Source organism: Bombus vancouverensis, unplaced genomic scaffold (assembly GCF_051014615.1).
Source record: "Bombus vancouverensis nearcticus unplaced genomic scaffold, iyBomVanc1_principal scaffold0030, whole genome shotgun sequence".
NCBI classification, from domain to species: Eukaryota; Metazoa; Arthropoda; class Insecta; order Hymenoptera; family Apidae; genus Bombus; species Bombus vancouverensis.
In genome coordinates, this window is record NW_027468921.1 from 704,474 (window position 1) to 723,970 (window position 19,497).

A 19,497-nucleotide genomic window follows, 5' to 3' on the forward strand; every position below is an offset into this window, starting at 1 on the left:
TTTACGCTTTCGTCGACTTCACCAACGTAACACGCAGCATCCGCAAGTAAAACTGTCTCTTAAATTTGATGTGACACCGATACACGACGAGAAGAATCACAATGCCATTTTTATTCCACTTCGTTAATTTTTCGTCGTAAGGTTTAGCTGTAAATAGGATTAAAAAATTTAGATTAACGAGGAATTTAAAATTGATCTGTTAAATCAACAATTTCCATTAGTTGTCAATAGATTTTATAAACCTCAGATTACTGAGAAATTATACACATTGCAAAATATTTACCATTAGTTACCCACGCTACACGTAAATTTGATCAATCTACCAATGCACTAACACTGCAATAAATTTCTATTGCAACATTCCACGCTCCTTTGCCGCACCTTAAACTCCTCGCTAGATTTATTCCACCTTAAAGTGTCACATAACTCCTACGACACCGATATCAAATCTTAAACTCCACCAAATTCCAGAGAAACTTGATTTCGTCGAAAGTAAGAGATTAAACTTAAAAAGCAATTTATTTCATCTTTAAACTATCCCAAACTTCTTAAATATAATTTATATATATATTTCGGAGATGAAAGAACACCGGAGCCTTTGGAATTTTGGATAATTCCGCAACATTGTAACCTAGAATCTACTATAGCTGTAATTGAACAATTGTAGTTATTCAACCCGATTGTAATTGTTCGAGAGTCGTGATAATGAGCTTGGGCTCGAGGCGACAGTCAGTCGCCGAACGTAGCCGCGGTCACGGGATGAACGCTTTGTCTAACAAAGGTATGGAGTAATTCTATAGCTCTCCTTAAAAGAAATATTCGTGGCGACACGCGACAGTAAACATTCCAACGGTTTCTGTCCCGTGGCTCGCCACGCGCAGACCCTATTCTTCGAGTAAGATGATTGCCAGATGTCGATGCGTCTCCGCAGTACATGTTCGGCTAGCCCGAGGGCCCGTTATAAATCTTAAGGTTTAGTTAACTAAAGTCCTTCAAACCATATTTTTCAAAGAGCGGCGTCTCCCACTAGCAACTTTCCCTCGAGGGCGGCTAGCATCTTTTTCTAACCACTGATATGGAGATTGACCAATTAGCAGCAACGTCAATTTCCCTTACTTTCTGAACGAAGGCTTTTCTCGACGAATCCGATGATCTCGTATCCTTAGACACACCCCGTTATAATTTTCCTCTGTGGCATCATCGGGACGGGAAAGGCATTCTCGCTCGCGATCTCATCGATTAAAGAGTAACGCCTTCGCGATCAGTGATTATTTTCAGACTTAGACTTTGTGAGTACGTTCTGTTGTCATCCCGTTGGCCGCGGATTCGTTATTGAGCCCGAGAGCATCGTCACTAGTGTCGCGAGTGCCGAACTGCCGTGATCAATTGTCAAGACTGTAATAATTCTATCATTGCAATAAACTACGCCTGTGTGTACCGTATCAATGGCTAATCCTCGAGAAGATTCATTTGACGCCCACAACCCCATTCCCAGTGACGATCCGACATCAGAAGTGGGATCAGAACGGTTGCGAGCGCTGGAAGGGCAGGTCGCTGTCATGAACAACCTAATTCATACGCTAATGCAACGACCAAATACGGGAATCACCAAATTACCACATTTTAACCCAGAAGTCGCAGGTGCCGACCCAGCCGCGTGGTGCGCGGCTGTTAGTAGGGCCATGCAGAACAACCCCCTGCGAGATGACGCGCTATACTCTGCCTTAAGTGACTCTCTACAGGGTTCTGCAGCACATTGGCTGGCACGAATGACGGGAGACGGAGAAGTTACTTGGTCTAAAGTTAAGGAACGATTCCTTATACAGTTCGGTGGCCGAGAGACGACGTCCTCATCGTTAATCAAGGTATCCAGGGAATCGCGGGGAACGGGCGAATCCACGGGGGCGTTTGTCGGCCGTGTCCGTTCCCTCCTGCAGACGCGGTGGCAACATTCTACGCTAGACGAAATACTTAACGCTGTCACTCTCTACATATTAATTCCACACGACCAACGTCTTAAACGATTGGCCCTCACGAGCGATATCAGAACGGAGGACCAATTTCTGAGCGAAATGCGACCCTTTTGTTACGAAGAAGAGTCGACATTTTCGCCGAGAGATGCACCGGCGGAACCCGAAGCTAAGCGACGCAAGTTATCGGGCCACCAGACGAGGTGTCATTACTGGTACTCTCGGACACAGAATAAAGGACTGCCGCAAGAGGATGCAGAATGAACAGCAGAGGGATGCACGACGCCAGGAAGGAAGCCGACCGGCCGCACCGTCCAAGGCGGTTTGCTACAGGTGTCATGCGGAAGGCCATATCGCATCTAACTGCCCGGCACGACGGGACGGTAGACCAGGCCCCAAGGATGAGCGTAAAGTCAACTCCTGTGTCACGTAATTTTTGGGTTGGTTGGTGAAAATAAAATATAGTTGAGTCGTAACACAACTATTAACTTGGTTTTAATCAACCTTTATTATGAATTCAGCAATCACAATGTAACACGCACTGAATTAACATAAATCACAATTCACTCCAACCACGTTATGTCAGACTTAGTTACAACGATACATTAAGTACGCGACTTATAAGAGTAGAGACCGACATAGATATGTTGACTATTCTAAGGATACAGAATAAGTGAAGTCTTACTGACGATACTGTGTCTGAAGAAAGCTAGGGGTGGGGGTATCTAAGGACAAGGGACGGAATTTACGACAGGAAATACTCGCTTGGTCCGAACGACCTTAACTATAAAAATGCCAAGTGCCCCTGGTAGGCACTTAAGACTATTGAGGGTGCGCGTCAGGGATATGCAGGTATCTGGGTGCCATCCTGTCCGTGGTGTATGGCCTGGTCTCTGATATGAATTGACGTTACACCTGCGTGGTGGAGTCCCCAGCCGGTAGTTTAAGTCATCTGGGTGAGTCGTTCCCATTTTACTTCGATTCCGGAGCCGAGTGCTCATTAATTAGAGAATCTGTCGCTCCGAAATTCTCCGGTAGGAGAACGACAGATATAGTAGTTATGCGAGGAATAGGAAACACCTGCGTTAAGAGTACATCCCAGATCTTATCTACGGTACGCATTAACTGTTTTACATTGGAGATAACCTTCCACGTTCTGGCCGATAGTCACTTGCATTATGATATCATGATTGGCCGCGAGATCTTAAGCCAGGGTTTTGATGTAACTATTACACGGAATAGCGTCGATATTTGTAAAACGAAGACTATTAATGCCTGTAGTAAAACCTCCGAGGACGAGATCAATATCAATGCGGTTGACACTGACGTGGTTGGTAATGATAAAAGTCGGTTAATTTCTGTCCTCAAGAAATTCAAAGATTCATTCATTACGGGCTTCCCACGTACTCGCGTAAGCACGGGCCAGTTAGAAATACGGTTAATCGATCCTAATGTTACCGTGCAAAGAAGTCCCTACCGACTTAGCGAAGAAGAGCGTAGGATAGTGCGTGAGAGAATAGACGAGTTAATTAGAGCAAAAATCGTGAGGCCGAGCAACTCACCGTTCGCGAGCCCTATCTTACTTGTAAAGAAGAAAGACGGCTCAGATAGACTGTGCGTAGATTTGCGGGCATTAAATAAAAATACGGTCGCGGACCGGTATCCCCTACCCCTCATCGCGGATCAAATCGCGAGATTGCAGAAGGCGAGATACTTCATTAGCCTGGACATGGCCAGCGGATTCCACCAAATCCCCATTCATCCCAATTCGACGGAATATACGGCGTTCGTTACACCCGACGGGCAATACGAGTACGTGACTATGCCGTTCGGATTGAAAAATGCACCATCCGTTTTCCAGAGGGCCATTCTCAACGCCTTAGGCGACCTCGCGTATTCGTTCGTTGTTGTTTACTTGGACGACGTCCTAATTATTGCCGACTCAGTAGATCAAGCCCTAGAAAGGTTGAGCACCGTATTAGATACCCTCGTGAAAGCCGGATTCTCCTTTAACTTTTCAAAATGCTCCTTTTTAAAGACATCGGTACTCTACTTGGGATATGTAATTCGTAACGGAGAAGTCCGTCCAAACCCGGGTAAAATACAAGCCTTGAGTTCTTTACCTGCACCGTCGACCGTCACACAACTTAGGCAATTCATAGGTTTGGCCTCTTATTTTCGAAACTTCATTCCCAAATTTTCACAAGTAATGAAACCCCTGTACGCACTTACCTCGAGTAACAAGAATATACCTTGGACGGATAGGCACGAACAGATAAGATAAAAGGTAATTTCCGTCCTGACTGACGCGCCGGTGCTAATGATATTTGACCCCAATTACCCCATAGAACTACATACGGACGCTAGCTCTGAAGGATATGGAGCCATTTTAATGCACAGGGTCGAAGGTAAAAATCGAATAGTGGAGTATTACAGCAAAAGAACTAGCCCTGCGGAATCTAGGTATCATTCCTACGAATTGGAAACGTTAGCAGTTGTAAACGCCGTCATTCTTACACGGACGAGAATTTCTCGTTGTCACCGATTGCAACTCCCTGAAAGCATCCAGTAATAAGGTACACTTGAACGACAGGGTTTACAGATGGTGGGCTTACCTGCAAACTGTTACCTTTGACATTATGTACCGGGAAGGTAAACGAATGGCCCACGTAGATTTCTTTTCGCGAAATCCCGTAGACTTGGATCGCAGTACGTTCAGCAAAATTGTAGAGAAAGAAATTAACCTAACCGAAATCTCCGACGATTGGCTACTAGCGGAACAACGTCGCGACCCACAAATTTCCGAGATCGTCGATAAATTACAGAACGAAGAGCTCGCGGAAGACGTCGCGAATACGTATGAGTTACGGTCCGGCACCCTTCATCGTAAAATACAGAGAAAAGATAGAACTCTCTGCCTGCCCGTCGTTCCGAGAGGGTTTAGGTGGTCTGTTATTAACCATGTCCACCAGTCCATTATGCACTTAGGTTGGGATAAAACGCTTGAGAAACTGTACAAGTATTACTGGTTCGAAGGAATGGCGAAGTATGTTCACATATTCGTAGAGAACTGTCATGCTTGTCGAGTTTCAAAGGCAAGTTCGGGTAGAGTACAAGCCGAATTACACCCCATACCTAAGACCAGTATACCTTGGCATACGGTTCATATGGACATAACGGGCAAACTAAGCGGTAAAAACGATTCGAAGGAATACGTCATTGTGTTGGTCGACGCCTTTACTAAGTTCGTATACTTGCACCATACCCGTAAGATAGACTCCATTAACACCATTAAAGCGCTTAAGCCCGCTATATTATTGTTCGGCAGTCCCTGCCGGATAATAGCGGATCAGGGAAGATGTTTTACGGGCAAAGAATTTCGAGACTTTTGTCAAGATAAATACATAAAACTCCATTTAATTGCGACCGGAGCTAGTAGGGCCAACGGACAGGTAGAGCGTATTATGAGTACGCTAAAAAACATGTTCACAACAATAGAAACCACCGGGCGGTCCTGGCAAGACGCGATCGGGGAAATACAACTGGCCTTGAATTGTACCACCAACCGCGTGACTAAGTCAAGCCCGTTGGAACTACTAATCGGTAAAACAGCGAGACCCTACGGCTTATCCCTACCCGACAGTATCGAAGAAAGAGAAGTAAATATCTCCCATGTAAGACAGCAATCATCGAGAATACACCTAATGGCTCCATTCACAACCAACACACCAACTGGCAGCTCTTCAGAGAAGTCTTTACACACTCAACCTCAGCCTTCACCCCACTAAAAACAAAGGAAGATATCGAAGCAGCCACGGAATACTTAAACACGAGCATAATAAACGCAATCCGCCTCTCCACACCGACAAAGCCATCTAACAGCAAACAAGAATATCCTCAATACATACTAAAAAAAATAGCAGAAAAACGTAGACTAAGAAGAGTATGGCAGACCCATAGAACACCGGAGGACAAACGCAAACTTAACAACGCAACTAGAAAGCTATCCAGAACCTTAAAAAACTATAAAAACGACTGTTTCCATAAATACCTCGCCAGCTTATCCCCCACAGCCGACGCCAACTACTCACTATGGAAGGTCTCCAGGAAACTCACACGCCCCCCACAAATAATCCCACCTATCCGCCGTCCGCAAGGTGGATGGGCGCGAAGCCCTATAGAAAAAGCCGACCTGTTTGCTAAACACTTGTCAAAAGTATTCAAACCCCATTCCCCCAAAGCCGCCGCGGACGTTACTGAATACCTGCACACCCCCTTCCAAATGTCCCCTCCTATCGAACCCTTCTCCTCTGCAGAGACTATAGAAACAATCAGTCGCCTAAACCCCAAGAAAGCAGCAGGACACGACCTAATAAGCAATAAAGCAATCAAGGAACTTCCCACAAAAGGGATAGCACTCATCACATCGATTTTTAATGCTATCCTTCGCCTGGAACACTATCCTAAGGCCTGGAAAATCTCATTGATTACCCTCATCCCTAAACCCGGTAAACCGATATACGAAACCTGCTCCTATCGCCCAATCAGTCTTTTACCTACCCTGTCCAAACTATTCGAGAAGATGCTCACGAACCGACTCCTTCCAATCCTAGAGAACTTGAAAACACTCCCAGATCACCAATTCGGCTTCCGAAAACATCATTCTACAGTAGAGCAAATCCACCGCTTAACTCATACGATCAGCCAAACACTCGAAAAGAAAAAATATTGCTCAGCGGTTTTCCTAGACATCCAACAGGCATTCGACAAAGTATGGCATGAAGGGCTACTATACAAGCTTAAAAAGATCCTACCTCACCCTTACTACTCCATCCTAAAATCCTACCTAATCAATAGACAATTCATGGTTAAATGCCTAGACGCCACTTCCGCAACATTTCCAATAGAAGCCGGCATACCCCAAGGTAGTGTCCTCGGACCCCTACTGTACTCCATCTACACTGCCGACCTACCTATATCAAACGATATAACAATAGCGACATTTGCAGACGACACAGCGCTATTAGCTACCCACGCAGACCCGGTAATAGCCTCATCCACTCTCCAGCGAAGTCCCGACTCCATGGAAAAGTGGTTTCACAAATGGGGCTTCAAAGTCAACGAAAAGAAATCCTCACATGTAACCTTCACGCTCCGAAAACAAACCTGCCCCCAGGTCACCATCAACAATGCAACAGTTCCTAGCAGGGACACAGTCCGATACCTGGGCATGACCCTGGACAGGAGACTAACGTGGAAGACACACATCTCAGATAAAACGAAGCAACTAAAGGACAAACTAAAAAAACTCTATTGGCACACGGGCCGACGCTCCAAACTAAACATACACAATAAAATTACCCTCTACAAGACCGTAATAAAACCTGTCTGGACCTACGGAATCCAACTATGGGGAACAGCAAGTAACTCCAACATTGAAATACTCCAACGCTTTCAATCGAAAACGCTAAGATCCCTAATTGACGCACCTTGGTATGTAACCAATGAAACAATACACCGCGACCTCAAGATACCCACCGTCAAAGAGGAAATAGCAAAATATAGCGACCGATATAGCAAAAGAATCAACAAACACCGAAACCCCCTAATCACTGGACTACTCGATACGACGGACCAGATTCGCAGGCTGAAGAGGCACTACCCGCTAGACCTAAACGTTAGATTCATTTAATTATCCAAATTGAGCATATGCACTTACTTATAATACTTATAAATTATACCTATCTATAATAAGTATTAACTTATTGTAAATAAACAGCCATGTCACTGCGCCACGCCAGAAAAATTACTGAAAATTCTCAACGCAAGAATTGATTGTAATTTCAACAAATAAATAAAAAAAAAAAAAAAAATGTAAGACAGCAGGCGATAAAGAATATAGAAGCAAGCGTCAAATACGATAAGGATAGGTTCGACGAAAACAACGCTAAAATAGTTAGGTTCAACCTTGGCGATTTCGTATTACGTTATAAAGGCATACCATATAACGTAATACGTTCTAACGTCATACCATATAACGTAATACGTTATAACGCCATACCATATAACGTAATACGTTATAACGTCATCCCATATAACGTAATACGTAATAACGTCATACCATATAACGTATTACGTTATAAAGTTATAGCATATAACGTTATACGTTATAACGTCATAGCATACAACGTATTACGTTATAACGTTATAAAATATAACGTAATACGTTCTAACGTCACACCATATAACGTAATACGTTATAACGTCATACCATATAACGTAATACGTTATAACTTCATACCATATAACCTAATACGTTATAACGGCATACCATATAACGTAATACGTTATAACGGCATACCATATAACGTATTATATTTCTGTTAACCGACTGAACAGTTTACATTCATCTGTTTTCGAGACGCCGCGCACACACATACATCCACACGCTGATATTCACTTACAAGTATCTCTACTACACATTTAACCCAGTCCAACACAGAAAATTATACATATCTCAACAAATGTTATAAATTAATAGTTTAGACGTTATAAATTAATTGCTTATATGTTATATATTAATGGCTTAAATGTTATAAATTAATAGCTTAAATATTGTAAATTAATTTCTCAAGTATTGTAAATTAATGGCTTAGACGTTATAAATTACTAGTTACAATGTTGTTATTTGATATTTTTTTTTATTTACCTTATATTTAAATTCTTCTTGGATGTTCACTGTCCGGAATTTCAGGCACGAAAGAGCTCGCGCGCGACTTCCGCGTTCCTTATATATCTTGACAAGGTGTCGAGATGTCAATCAAACGTTAACGATCTCTTGACATAGGAAAGGACGGGTTTTCCATTATAACAAAATCAAATTGAACAATTTTAATCGTAATTTTTAATTTTTATCGTAAATTGGCGCCTTCGACGATTTAATACGGTATCCATTTTTATCATTTTAATAGTTTCTACAAACTAAGACTAAATTCACACCTCCTTGATACTAGTTTTCGACTATCAATTAGTTTGAACAAAAAGGGAAAAGAGCCTAACGGCAGTCGATGACGTTACTGTGAAATATGTTATGGTATTTAAATAATCAGCCAGATAAAATTCATATTAATCATTATATTATATTATCGATATTCGTTCATTTACTCGTGCTAATTACAAAATAAAATGTTCTCTTTTCTTGAATAACACCTACATCACCGTCTGCGATATTTAAATTTCTTATTTAATGCTTATTTAAAAGTCAGGTACCTTTTTAATTCCTCTCAAGTTAAACGAGTAAATTTACTCGTTATAGTTGTAACATAAAATGGCTATTTTCTTCAATACCACTTGCATCGCTGTACGTGATACAAATATTAATTATGTATCGAATAATACGTACCAATTGGCTGTAATCGCGGTTAGGTATTTCTTCGTTTGATCTATCAAGAGATCTATTAGGCTATTAGCGAAACACTTATTGATTCCTCAAAGATGTATCTTAACTTAAATCTTAAAGATTAACTAAATGATTATATTTGATTAGTATTCGACAGTGTCTATCATATTCAGCCATCTTCTTTTATAATTGATACTGCTCGGATCAATTATTTTATAATAAATTGCAGATTATGCCACGGTATATTATAAGATATTTGTCTATAGCTCCTTTTTTCTAATTCATTGATTTTATTAGTAGTCTCGTTGGTTTTTCCTGTGAGTATCTGCTGTACGTACATTTCCATTATGCTCAGATTTTTAACATCGTTGTACGAATATGTGCGTGTTCTAGCAGTAAACATTGGTTTCGTTAAAATGAATGTAAGTAACCTTGGAATTATAATTGTAATTGACAACGATGACGATTAAGAACGTGGTTACACTTAATCGTGTGCATGATATTATCAGAAATTGTGATTGTAATTAACAATAATTCAAACAAAATTCAAAGAATTGAAATACGATATATCACCTATTTATATGCTTCAACACCTTCTTTCTTTTTTTCTTCTACGTGGAGAAATCCTCATGGACACTCCGCTGCATTCTGGAGAATTAGTGGAGTAGTTCCAGACTCCTACTGACAAAAACTCCACGGTGGCCAACCTACACGTTTGGCAGCAGTGCCCGAGACCTCTTGGAAATTACTGCCGGTACACTCCCCGCGTCTTCTCGTTAGGCCTATCCTATGAACTAACTAACTAAATGTGGCGTTAGGGGAGACGATTGTCCTCCCCCCCCCCCCAAAGTAGGCCTACCCAAATTTCAATTAAAAGTGAGTGTGTTAAGAAGTTATAAATACCCTGTTTCGAGGAAAGTTTTTTCTTTTTGGCGCAGAGCGCTTGTCACGCAGGAGAAGCCGCCAGTAACGAAAGGCTTAACCCGCCACGACACCCGATCGGGTCTGCGACGTGTGATTGTTTACGCCATGATGCATGTTCTCTTCCTCGGGCAGGATGAGTTCTTAAGCCACGTCGCCATCTACGTAGCCACTGACAAGTCAGAATTTACCAGCCCCACCGACTTGGAGGAGGAGTTGGCACTTGGCACTACTGGGCGTGAACAGTGCAATGATACCACTAGCACCTTTGGAACCCAACATGCCTAGGTATCCCTAATAACAGCGGAGATTCGTGGAATTCAATATTTAACCTCGAGCATTAAAAGTTCTAACTCCATTGGATTTGACAGGGTCCAGGATTAACACAATGCAAATCAGCTGATGTGCGCTGTATAAAGCAGCCAATATGGAGTACAATGCGCATCGAACTGCCTCTGTATCCCGAATAGCAGCGGAGATTCGTTGAATTGAATATTTAGCCTGGAGCATTACAAATTCTAATTGCATTGGATTAGACAGGAAAAAGAGATGACATAGTGCAAACCGACTGAAGTGCGCTGTATAAAGCAGCCAATGTGGAGTACAACGCGCATCGAGCTGCCTATGTATCCTGAGTAGCAGCGGAGATTCGTAGAATTCAATATTTAGCCTTGAGCATTAAAAATTCTAACTGCATCGGATTTGACAGGCAAAAGAGATGACATAGTGCAAACCGACTGATGTGCGCTGTGTAAAGCAGCAAATGTGGAGTACAACGCGTATCGAATTGTCGAAATTTGTCCAATAGCAGCGGAGATTCGTAGAATTGAATATTTAGCCTTGAGCATTAAAAATTATAATTGCATCGGATTTGACAGGAAAAGAGTGAACATAGCGCAAACCAGATGATGTGCGTTGTATTTGACATCAAACGTGGAGTATAACGCGCATCGAATTGTCTACATATCCTCAATAGAAGCGGAGATTCGTTCAATTACATATTTAATCTTCAATATTGATAGCTGTGGTTGCATTGGATTTTACTTATACTATATAACGTAATGCGTTATAGCGTTATACTGTATAACGTAATACTATATTACTGAATGTACTCTATTACGTGAAGGCTGCCAACTTAATACGCGGCGCTTCGTTCCGCAGTTCGTTTACTTTCTTGACCAGCGACTTCTTCAGAACTCTCTGGTTGCGATTCCTACTGACGACTGGTTACGGGCAACTGCTGTGTTGACCCACTTGCCTCCCTTTCTATTCTTACCATATCCCCACTCTACCTGTCTTAATATCCGTCCGCGATCATGGTAACGTTCGCCTTCTGCTCAGCATGTGAAGGAACGGCAAAACGTAATATGATATAACGTAATTCAATTTAACGGAATACGTTATAATGTAATGTATTATAACGTAATACTATATCTCGTAATCGTAATGGCAGTCGCCTACCCCGTCCAAGAACTCCTCGAACGCTGTCCATTCGCTGTTGGGCGACACATATACGGCCACTACCACCATTCCTGACCATTCGACCGCTGCGTATCCTTTGCCGCGCTCCAGCGGATCCCTGTGGGCGGACGATGCCGGCGCTGATGTCCAGGTGACAGCCGTCTGTATCTCCGGCGCAGTCCGGAGCGTCCAGGACTCTGTATGGCTCGGCCACCACCGCTAGGGCAACCGTGCTCTCCAGAATGGTTTGGAAAAGCAGGTCTTGACTGTCCCAGATTGTTCTGGAGGGTGCGCACCCTTAATCTTAATCACCTAAGTTCATGGCTTCAATCGCCGCTTCCTCCGCTCCAACCTCCTTGCTCGCGGCTTTAGGAGTCAGCGATTTCCTGCCGCCATCCTTCCTTGTTACCGTTTTCTACCGCGGACCCATCGGTCGACGGTATGGTTCTGTACAAAGAGAAACTTAGAAACGAATTAATCGTCCTGCGTAATGTCTATCGTGATCGTGATGTATGTGAAACTTTCCAAAGTGTCTAATTAGTCGTCATTTGAAGTTGATTTTGAGTTGATAGGGCGAGCCTGTAATTCAATGTTTCCCCTTGACAAAAGAAATTGTATTTTGATGTTACTAGCGGGTCCAGCCGTTGATACATGTTAATCGACGTTACGATCGAACCGGCCGCGGGCCATCGTTCGATAGATCTGTCGCGGCACTCGACAACAAATACCGCCACTAACTAATACCGGACAACGGTAGCGCAGTGGTTAGCGCCTTAGGTTACGAACGTTCGGGACTCGGATTCGGATCCCGGCGCCCGTAGTCCGATTTTTCTTCCACGCATCTAAATTAGAAAAATATAGCAGTACCCCAGCAGCGACATCTACAGCCAGCAGCTACAATTATTACAGACAACATAGACGCCTCAGATCGAATTAAGATCTATTTGCAGATGCTTCGATGAGAAATTATCCAAATGTTTTTCAATAGCTTTTCTACCCCTCCAACATCATTTTTGCCGATTGAAAGTATAAAATCGTACACGAACGTACCATTTCTCCCTTCTTATTAAAATATTATACTATTGTATCATTAAAATGTTGAAACGTTAAAATATAAAATTTCTTTCATCGAGGCATTAAGGTACAACCTGTTATCGTTCTTTTGTTAAGATCTCTTCGATAGAAAAAATGAAGCTTCTACATCTTTTATTTCATCGACAAAACGTTGTTTTAATTGAATTGTTGAGGTTCTTTTGATCAAAATGATACCGAACATGAAAGTAACCCCGAAAAGTTCGATTAGACGCATAGTTCGATTAACTACGTTGGAGATGGACTTCCTTCGGACATGACATTCTGAGATTGAATACGCGAGGCTTCTTTTCGCTCTAACATATACAACTTCCATCGTTTGCGAATTAGTCCAAGTTGATGCAGGCACCGCTACGAGGGTGTAATTAATTTCTAATTTCAATATCGTGTTATATCTCAGTTGCTTTCTGTGTTCCTTATTGTTACGTTCGATGTATATAGAACGTATAACCCCAAATCAGGTACTTGCCGTCAATTTGTAAACAGTGATTGTTAACAAATTTTAAAATATGATGTAGAAGAAAATGTTCATCACGTTAAAAATGAAAATTGCCGGACAAAATAGAAGAAAGGCCTCGATGTAACAATATAGATAATTGCATTGTAATGACAATTCTGCCCGAGCAGTCGAGGTAAACAGGCGCGAGTAAATGTGCTCCAGTGTTAGTGCGATAAATAGTGAATTTAGGAGGTTAAAACGTTAACGAACACTGTCACATGGTAAAAGTTTCAAAATGCAACAACCAATACCGCCGCCAAACAAAAAAGGGTGACATGTTTCATAAATGAAGCTACAAATACGTTAAGCAGAAAACAACCAATTAACAAAGAACAGGAAAGCCTATAAAAGGAATGGAAACGTTGCAAAAGCAGGAAGAAAACAGCTACAATAACGAACTATCCTATCAAGATGAAAACTGGAAGGTAGCAACAGCTCACAAAAGGCGTAAAATAATCCTAAATACAAGCGCTATAAAAGTTCCCGATACAGAAATGCACCAGTGGCTACAGGACATCCCACTCCGAAATTCTTTCAGCTCACTGATAAAAGACGGAGATACGAGTTCAGAGGAAGAAATGACAACACATATCGTTAAACCACCACCGATCTACATTCATGCTCAAATAACAGATACCCTTATTGAACTATTAAACAACACTGTCGGAAGAGAAAACTACAGTATAAAGGAATTAAAACTGGAACAAGTCAAAGTGCAAACAAATACTCCAAAAATCTTTCGAAAAGTGGCGCAAGTATTAAACATACTATACATCATACATACCAGCTCAAAACAGAAAAGAACCACAAAGTAGTAATTAGAGACCTATACCCAAGAACAAACACCAAAAATATATGCTTCCTCCGCTCCAACCTCCTTGCTCGCGGCTTTAGGAGTCAGCGATTTCCTGCCGCCATCCTTCCTTGTTACCGTTTTCTACCGCGGACCCATCGGTCGACGGTATGGTTCTGTACAAAGAGAAACTTAGAAACGAATTAATCGTCCTGCGTAATGTCTATCGTGATCGTGATGTATGTGAAACTTTCCAAAGTGTCTAATTAGTCGTCATTTGAAGTTGATTTTGAGTTGATAGGGCGAGCCTGTAATTCAATGTTTCCCCTTGACAAAAGAAATTGTATTTTGATGTTACTAGCGGGTCCAGCCGTTGATACATGTTAATCGACGTTACGATCGAACCGGCCGCGGGCCATCGTTCGATAGATCTGTCGCGGCACTCGACAACAAATACCGCCACTAACTAATACCGGACAACGGTAGCGCAGTGGTTAGCGCCTTAGGTTACGAACGTTCGGGACTCGGATTCGGATCCCGGCGCCCGTAGTCCGATTTTTCTTCCACGCATCTAAATTAGAAAAATATAGCAGTACCCCAGCAGCGACATCTACAGCCAGCAGCTACAATTATTACAGACAACATAGACGCCTCAGATCGAATTAAGATCTATTTGCAGATGCTTCGATGAGAAATTATCCAAATGTTTTTCAATAGCTTTTCTACCCCTCCAACATCATTTTTGCCGATTGAAAGTATAAAATCGTACACGAACGTACCATTTCTCCCTTCTTATTAAAATATTATACTATTGTATCATTAAAATGTTGAAACGTTAAAATATAAAATTTCTTTCATCGAGGCATTAAGGTACAACCTGTTATCGTTCTTTTGTTAAGATCTCTTCGATAGAAAAAATGAAGCTTCTACATCTTTTATTTCATCGACAAAACGTTGTTTTAATTGAATTGTTGAGGTTCTTTTGATCAAAATGATACCGAACATGAAAGTAACCCCGAAAAGTTCGATTAGACGCATAGTTCGATTAACTACGTTGGAGATGGACTTCCTTCGGACATGACATTCTGAGATTGAATACGCGAGGCTTCTTTTCGCTCTAACATATACAACTTCCATCGTTTGCGAATTAGTCCAAGTTGATGCAGGCACCGCTACGAGGGTGTAATTAATTTCTAATTTCAATATCGTGTTATATCTCAGTTGCTTTCTGTGTTCCTTATTGTTACGTTCGATGTATATAGAACGTATAACCCCAAATCAGGTACTTGCCGTCAATTTGTAAACAGTGATTGTTAACAAATTTTAAAATATGATGTAGAAGAAAATGTTCATCACGTTAAAAATGAAAATTGCCGGACAAAATAGAAGAAAGGCCTCGATGTAACAATATAGATAATTGCATTGTAATGACAATTCTGCCCGAGCAGTCGAGGTAAACAGGCGCGAGTAAATGTGCTCCAGTGTTAGTGCGATAAATAGTGAATTTAGGAGGTTAAAACGTTAACGAACACTGTCACATGGTAAAAGTTTCAAAATGCAACAACCAATACCGCCGCCAAACAAAAAAGGGTGACATGTTTCATAAATGAAGCTACAAATACGTTAAGCAGAAAACAACCAATTAACAAAGAACAGGAAAGCCTATAAAAGGAATGGAAACGTTGCAAAAGCAGGAAGAAAACAGCTACAATAACGAACTATCCTATCAAGATGAAAACTGGAAGGTAGCAACAGCTCACAAAAGGCGTAAAATAATCCTAAATACAAGCGCTATAAAAGTTCCCGATACAGAAATGCACCAGTGGCTACAGGACATCCCACTCCGAAATTCTTTCAGCTCACTGATAAAAGACGGAGATACGAGTTCAGAGGAAGAAATGACAACACATATCGTTAAACCACCACCGATCTACATTCATGCTCAAATAACAGATACCCTTATTGAACTATTAAACAACACTGTCGGAAGAGAAAACTACAGTATAAAGGAATTAAAACTGGAACAAGTCAAAGTGCAAACAAATACTCCAAAAATCTTTCGAAAAGTGGCGCAAGTATTAAACATACTATACATCATACATACCAGCTCAAAACAGAAAAGAACCACAAAGTAGTAATTAGAGACCTATACCCAAGAACAAACACCAAAAATATATGCAAGGAACTAACAAAAATCGGGCACCAAGTAAGAACAATAAATAATATAACCAGATACGATACAAAACAGTCATTGTCACTGTTTCTAATAGAACTCACGTGGCGTGGAGTCTGCTTTGTGTAGAGAGTCGCCGGACGTAACAAGTAGATATATTTACGAAGGCGTTACCGAAACCAAGATTTCAATATTTACGACAAAAATTAGGTCTGAAAAATAACAATGATGTTAAAAAGTAATCGTTTGTAAAGATTTCGAGTGTTAGGGAGGGTGTTGAAGTAATACTCACTTCTAGGAAAACTACATCTTCTCTAGCATTTAGTTCTCTTAGTCCCTGATGTTATTGAGTATTGTTTAGCTCTAAATCAATTTGAAGGGCCTCTCAGTCTCATAGCCTTTTTTAGGAATATGCCATGCACAGATGGTGCAGCAGGGTATATATAGACGGGCCAGTTTTCGTAATTATATAAATACCCATAGACTCATGGCTTCGAAGCTCTGTTGTAATGTAACGCTGCCACAGTGTGGTTCTGGATTAGTATACACTGTACTTATACTTATGCTTATATTTATACTTATACTTACAGTTACACTTATACTTAAATATATTTCTGTTACACATTCATCACGCGTTGCTCGAAGAGATAACTTCAACAAAGGTGGTTGGAAAATTCTTCAGCTTGCTCTTCGGTGCTTCTGGCTCATGTGTTGTCCGTTAATCTGATTGCTGGGATTAGTTTAATTGGCTCCTTTATTTTGTTCGTGGCTTTCCATAGGAAATAGTTGGAATTCTCGTACGCAGAAAGTGAATCTATGAATTTTGAGAATTCGTTATTATTATGATCTTTTATTTTACTTTCTATTTCCTTTGCAAGTTTGTTTAGATGTTTTTTTGCTTTCACGTGCTCTATGTTTTTGTCATTTTGCTTTCGCTTACCTTTTTCCCTCTGATTTTGTCAAGAAAGTCTTGCGGAATTATTTTTGTTTGCCTGTTATTTGGTTCATAAGTAGTAGTTGCCAATGCTACTTCTATAATCTCTGTCAATGTACTGCCTGTTCGCAGTGGTGCATATACTGCTACATCTGGAAGTAATTGCCGTTAGTTAGTATTGTAACGGTGGTTGCTTGAGCGTATTACTGATGGATTTGGCTATGTTGGTGTTAAGGGTGGCGATTGGTTAGTTACTTGTGCATAACTTCGGCTACCAAAGGTGTTGGTGTTTCCATGATTAGAGTTCTATACATATTGTATTGTTTGCTGTTGGATCTGATTCCGTAATATCTACTCGCTGTATGTTCTGCTTCGAAGCGTGTAGCAGGAGGGTGTGAGGAAAAAGCAACACCATGTTAATGATCATAGAGATCAACTTTTATCTTAGATATATGATTATTATGATTATATTATTCTTATTTTATATCTAACTAATGTCTAATAAATGTTATATAAAATAAATATTTTTTCATTATTAAAATCCTTTGTAAACTCTATAATTATATTATAATTTAGCTTCCTCAATAAAGAATTTAATAACATTGAAAATTTTTAATCATGGGTAATATTTTAAGTATGACACTATTTACGTATGTTATAGGTAATGTTAATAGTTACACAATTTTTTAATAAATTAAGAAAAAACTAAAAACAAACTTACTTTCCAATATATGCGTCAAATATAAAAGCATTAAAGATATGTGTACATATTTAATTTGAAAATTGTGGTCTTGTTAAACTTGTTTGTTAGTAATAATAATGCATGTTTAATAATGGTTCATAATTAATATTCATTTAAACAATGCTTTCTGTAATAAATGGAGTATTGTATCTACAATACTCCATTTATCTGTATCTGTACATCTGTATCTGCTTGAAATAAATGGTGAGAAATTATAATAAATACATAATATAGTATTAGTTATTGAATAAGTTTACTGCTTTAGTTTATATTCTTTACTTTTAGTGCTTTCACCGAAGAATGGCGCCAAACACAAAATCCTAGCTACTCGATCGCAGTGTTCAATGGTGACCGATTGGTAAAGTACATCTTGCGACATTAAGAACCTTATCTCCTTTGCAGCAGTTAACAGACCTGTGTGTACAACTATGGCCTAGGGAAATTAACAGCGTAAAGTCATTAGTGTCTAATTTTATTAATGAAAACTTAAATACATTTTTTATGCTTATTATATATTTTTTTTAAATACTGTATGACTGGAATAATGTAATGCAAATACTTTGTTAAACATAATATATTAAAAATTGGATTTATATTCAATTACATTCTATTTTCCACCAAGAGTTACGCAATTAATTCGCAATTACTCTCTTCGTTTGGGATCGTTTGGAAGATAATACATTTTCTTACCACTCTTTGACTTGTTTCTGCATCCCTTGGCTGAGTAATCAGGCATTTGAACTAACGTTCCAAACTTAAATGTTAATTCTGTATGTTCTCTATGATGACTGCAAAAATTTGTAATAAACACGAAGTATAAATCACCTTAAAGTAAAAACGGATAACACCATACAGATTTAATTACTAAGATGTGTGTAGCTCAAAATTTGATGTTAATTTAAAATTGTAATATAATTTATTGTTAAACTTTGCAAAAAAGTTGTATTTTCTTTTGAGGTTATCTTTAGCAATCTTATGAAAAGGTTATTCAACTATTATTTATATCTATTAATAAGAGCGACTTTTAATAATATCTTACTTTTTCTTATTATTCTTTATTTCCGTCGTTATATACACTCCAATACACGGTAAATATTATTACACTTTGTTTACAGACAACTTTGTAAACGTATACTTTATACATTTATATTTATACCAATCTATACATAACTGCTGCAGGAAGCGCTTTTATAAATGGCGGAACCAATCAGCGTTGAACGAATAGATTTGCCACACTGTCCCTGTCAGGGACAGTAACTGATTCCGTCAGGTCTGTAACTGATTCCGAATTTGAAAAATCACCGTACGTGTAATCGATCCAATGATCGAATTAAACTGTCAAAATTTCCAATTAGTTGTGGAATAACAATAATTTTTTGGCCGTTATCTTTTCTGATTGAAGAAAACAGTTACAAAACGAAGTGTATTCATTGAAACTTTTATTGCATGCAATTTTGCATAAATAGAAAAGTTTTATTTTTTTAGGAGTAGAGTTTTAATTAAACAAAAATAT

General features: G+C 39.9%; 1 protein-coding gene across 1 annotated transcript; it reads right to left on the reverse strand.

The window, feature by feature from the left end:
- Window positions 1–11,191: 11,191 nt before the first annotated feature.
- LOC143304332 (uncharacterized) lies at window positions 11,192–19,178 on the reverse strand. Its single transcript, XM_076626792.1, has 7 exons — window positions 19,024–19,178; window positions 18,675–18,772; window positions 18,264–18,417; window positions 17,249–17,394; window positions 16,897–17,122; window positions 16,601–16,825; window positions 11,192–16,520 (listed from the first exon to the last, which is right to left on the reverse strand). Exons 3-5 carry the CDS (start codon window positions 18,361–18,363, stop codon window positions 17,063–17,065), a joined length of 306 nt encoding a protein of 101 aa, XP_076482907.1. The 5' UTR covers window positions 18,364–18,417; window positions 18,675–18,772; window positions 19,024–19,178; the 3' UTR covers window positions 11,192–16,520; window positions 16,601–16,825; window positions 16,897–17,062.
- Between the last annotated feature and the right edge of the window lie 319 nt (window positions 19,179–19,497).

What these genes read in the sequence shown, in the direction of transcription:
- LOC143304332 (XM_076626792.1), bottom strand. Translation starts at nt 18,363, where the DNA reads ATGTCGCAAGATGTACTTTACCAATCGGTCACCATTGAACACTGCGAT. An exon ending in CTTCGGTGAAAGCACTAAAA is followed by an intron (nt 17,395 to 18,263) that starts GTAAAGAATATA and finishes AATTACTTCCAG; the next exon opens with ATGTAGCAGTATATGCACCA. An exon ending in ACAAAATCAGAGGGAAAAAG is followed by an intron (nt 17,123 to 17,248) that starts GTAAGCGAAAGC and finishes CAAAATTCATAG; the next exon opens with ATTCACTTTCTGCGTACGAG.